Source organism: Saccostrea cucullata, unplaced genomic scaffold, assembly GCF_032062105.1.
Source record: "Saccostrea cucullata isolate Sc308-1 unplaced genomic scaffold, CSIRO_AGI_Scuc_v1 ctg23617, whole genome shotgun sequence".
Lineage (NCBI taxonomy): Eukaryota > Metazoa > Mollusca > Bivalvia > Ostreida > Ostreidae > Saccostrea > Saccostrea cuccullata.
In genome coordinates this window covers 1-4,684 of record NW_026931565.1, presented here as the reverse complement: position 1 = coordinate 4,684, position 4,684 = coordinate 1, and the positions used below count along the sequence as shown (strand labels likewise).

At 34.0% G+C, this 4,684-nt stretch overlaps 1 protein-coding gene across 1 annotated transcript; it reads left to right on the top strand.

Annotated features, from left to right (window-relative positions):
- Positions 1 to 979: 979 nt before the first annotated feature.
- Positions 980 to 2,306, top strand: LOC134232968 (calmodulin-like; the record flags this gene model as incomplete). The annotated part of the gene is made up of 2 exons (XM_062714960.1): positions 980 to 1,127; positions 2,061 to 2,306. Coding segments are annotated over 2 exons (394 nt in total), but the record flags the coding sequence as incomplete, so codon positions are not given.
- Between the last annotated feature and the right edge of the window lie 2,378 nt (positions 2,307 to 4,684).

Genomic DNA, 4,684 nt, shown 5'->3' with positions numbered 1-4,684 from the left:
CATCCCTCGTAATGTATAGCAAAAGCCAAATTGCAGAGAAAAAAAAATAAAAACATACACGATGATGTAAATTAAACCCGGTTTGGCTTCCGTTCCAAAGGTTGTTAGATCTCAGATCTTTGAGAGGTTTTAAAATTCTGTAGTTGTCGAATTTATCTTAAGATTTCTTGAGACTGCACTTAAGTCTGAAATTATGTGAGAATGTATCTAAAGTTTAATAGAAATCCCTAATATCAATTCGAGATACATGTTGTCCTCTTCATTCCCCATTCCCAGCATATCTTTTCTTTAGGTACAATTATATTGAACTTTTGAGTTTGACCTACTTCAGCAAAATTTTATCAAACTTTTTCCTTGGTCATTAGATTTGAACGGTTGGTGCTAGGGCTTTTATATTTTGCATATGTATTTAAACGTTAAAATTTAAAAAAGGTGAAGACAACGAAAAGTGCTCAACATATCAAGTCAATAACAATCAAATTTATGACGAGGGCATAACGCATAAAAACTGGTGGGATTGAGTGCCTAACAGGATTAAACATCCCCTGTTGACAGTCACCCGCCCTGATCCTATATATCAGGTGGAACATTCCAAAGTCAAATTCAGTATAAGAACAAATGCCGAACAATTGTTATGAATCAGGTCAGCCAAAATACGAGCAAATCATATGGTTAAATATTGGTTATATTTTCTAATAAGGTCATTATAGCGACCCTACCACCTACAAAATACTGGCTGTAAACGAGGTTGTTGGAATTCCTGTTACATTAACTTATTTATGAAAAAGGATGGAGATAACGAATCATTTTTGAACTCTTGGTCTTGATCCATGCAGAGGCATCAGTATTTCACAAACATATCTTATTATTTTCCCGTTTTCCCTTATTTCTATTATATAAATATCGTGCATTACTTAATATGTTACTTTTCTACTGTAAAGGTTCAGTGTAAAAAAAAATCACTCTCATTTTTTATTTGACAGAAATAGTGAGTTCTTTTTTCATTATCGACGCAAACCAAGATGGCAGACTGTCAAGAAAGGAAATGAATGACGCAGCTTTTATTGTGGGAATGAATCCTACATCTAAAGAGCTCGAAGACTGGTGGGCCATGGCGGATGTAGACGGTCAGTTTACCTAAGGGGTGTTAAGAAAGTTCGTTCCATGATGAAATATTTTCAAAAATTTCAAAGTAGTGCTTAACTAAAGAGATGAATTTTCAGGTCTGACAAAATCACAAGAGTGTGCTTTAAATTTATAGCAATTCACTCCTATAGCAGGGAGTTATAGAATTTTTCTTCCAATTGAAAATATATGTGTTATCTTTATAGCACTCGAATGATAGAAAATAAGAAATGCTGGTCATTTTGTGTGAAAAATAAAGGATAATTTACTTTTATTTCTTCATAGCTTATCTTACATCAGAGAAGCTGATAAGCGTAGGTATAAAATCGATAGATTACTTTTCAAAAGAATAGTTTTGTCATTTTGAATTTTTTCACCGAATTGATAATTTTTGCATAGTATTTGAAAAGATGCTTTGACCCGTGTGCTTAATATATGTCACAAATATGCGTCATCCCTAATTTTTCTGTACAGACATCATCTACTTTAATACCTGCCCTCCCCTTATTGATTCAACAAAAGACAGTAAAAACCATAACAGTAGCAAGAATGGACTCTCTGTAAACATAAAATATCACAAAATGTAAATAGCTTCTCATCGTATTTCTTTTTGAAAATAAATGAAAAATACGGAATGAACTTTCTTAACACCCTTTATATATCCTCAACTCATTTCCATAACTTCGAGTACAGTATATTTTGAGAAGTGCTTGGCAGAGGTAATTTTTTTTCCAACATTGGAATTTTGGAAGTTTCTAACCTCAGATCAATTGGTGGCCTCTCCATATGGTGAAACTTCTAGAGAGGGACATTAACAACAAATAATACACCTAGCCATAAAACTAGCGGCTTAGAGACTACGAAAATAAAATCACTACTTTTTTTTTAGAACACCTCTCTAGAAATGTCTATAAATGCTAATTTTGTGTTTGCAGGTGATGGATTTATATCTTTGGAGGAGTATGTCAAAATAATGTCAGCAAATTACGTGTCTATTGACATGGAGAAGGAGCGGATGAAGGCGGCCTTTAACCTCCTGGACAAGAACGGGGACGGGCGGATCTCACTCAGTGAATTCCAGGCCGTAATGATGTTCAACAACAATGAAATGACCAAAAAGAAAGTAGAGGAACTCTTTAACGAGGTGGATTCCGGAGGAAAAGGGTATCTGGATTACACAGGTAAGTTTAATATAGAGTTCTGATGCATGTATTTACAATGTATGGCAGTTCAGAGGATCAACACAATACAAGTTTGTAGGAGTTGTCTTAACACAAAATTACTATATAGTTACCAGTAGTTTACTATATAGTATCAAAGTTTTTAACACAGTTAATAAAAGCATCAATTAAGGGAATTGTATTTATACTTAAAAAATTATGTTCATTAATATTAGTGTGCAATTCATCAGAATTTAAAACTGTAAATCTCTAAAAAGTTTCACAATAATTTCAAGGATTGAGTATGTACTAAAGAACCCTATAGTTAATCTAATTTTTTCCCTTTGCAATCGAAGATTGATAGTCTGTCTGTCTGATAACTTGTTCATCTGTTTGTCCTCAAAAACTTTTACCTTGCCCATTACTTTTGAATGGCTGGTGCTAGGGGTTTCATAGTCTTTGTTGCAAGAACTGTCCTTCGGTACCAATATTTTTGACCTTTTGAAAGATACTTTTTAATTTATCATACTATTGCCAAACAAAATACCAAAATCTGGTTTACACCTTTGAAAGCTTGAAGTTGGAGGTTTTGTTTTTTGTTTGGTTTGTGTATAATTTCATACTTCTAGATTTTTCTTGAGCACCATCATCATATTTAACCTGGGCTTCATTTACAGAATTATTGGTTCTATAGGACTATTATTTCACATGTGTATTCAGGATCAACAGTTAAGGTTTTGACCTTTTCCTACATTGATTTGACCTATATTTGAAAATTTTAACCTTGTACATGCATGATAGACCAAACGTGGTATCTGTGTTTCACTAATACATCTTGTTTTGTTCATGCTGTACTTTTAATGCAGCTAGGATAAACATGATAAGAAAGTCAATTACAGAAGTAAAGTTGGATTGATGTAAATTTGTCAAAGGCTTAAAATACTTTATACTGATAAAATCGATTCTGGTGTCACATTTTTATGGTGTTGTTTTGGTATTTATTGCTATTTTGTAGTTTCAATAATTCAAATAGGTGGTATCACTCATTCATATAGATATTACGTGTTCGAATAGGTAATATAACCTTTCCGAATAAAGGAATTTACCTATTTGATATAAATACATGTAGTTGATATCCCCTATTATTCGAATTGGTGATATCAACTACTCAAAATGGGGATACGTGGATAACGTACTTGATTTGAATAATTATAACCCCCTCCCATGCCAGAGTGAGACTTGCTCTGGAATCCTTGCTCTAGAGTGAGTTTTCCCCCTAGGGGAATGTCTAGAGTCATAATTCCCTTCTATTAAACCTTACTCTCCTCCAAAAGTATCAAAGGAGAATAAAAATCAACCTAGGTGGGAGCCTCGCTTTAATAGAAAAGTTGTCATGTTGTAGATTTACAGCATGACAGTGATATTATTCCATTGAATAAATCCCCTCGAAACCCATGTTTCCTAGTCAAGTGAAGTGAAAATCCTCTTTCTCTCTATTTGTCGTCGATGTTTAAGAATGGAATAAAGGATAATAATTATATTTTTACAAAAATAGTAACTTTTATACAGAAGTAGTGCTCATGTTGTCTAATTACATGCAACTTTTATTTCATAATTTATTAGACAGGAGTATGGTGTACACATCCATACTATGTAAAGATTTAAAATTTCATTGCAAACGCTCAAAGGTTTTAAAGAAATCGTTCAAAAATGAAAGTGTTAATCAAAGACAGAATCAATAGTCTAATCCAGAGTTGTCGTTCGTTACTCTCTTAGCGACATCAACAATTGGTTTTAGAACTACTTAACGTATACAGTAAAAACATTTATTCAAAGAATTATTTCAAAAGTTAATTACAATGTAAGATAAACGTGATGCCTTTAACTTTTCTATCGTTAACTTCCCTTACTTATGCAGCAATATACCTTCATCACCTGCATACAGAGATTATATACCTCAGATGATTCGATACGCAAGAGCATGCTCTACGTATGAGCAATTTCTAAAACGAGAATATCAAGAATATCAGCAGTCGCGTTTAAAGTCATTATTTCGTAAGTTCTATGGTCGAAACAATGACCTTGTCAGCAAATACAGTTTATCATTGAGTCAAATGCTGATTGACGTTTTTCATACTGATTGTTAGTCCATTATTTATACACTGAATTGACGACGGATTTTTTCCGTTATTTCCCGATCATGACAAGGAGCACACGGCGGGTGTGACCGGTCGGCAGGGGATGCTTACTCCTCCATGCCACCATCTTCGCTAGCCAAGGGTTTCTGATACGCTCCTCTCCTCATAAACCCTTGGCATACGGTGAAGTCAAAAGACGGGATTGTTTTCCGTCACCTGATCTCGAATCTATCAGGTACGCACAGATTGCGTCATCGCCAG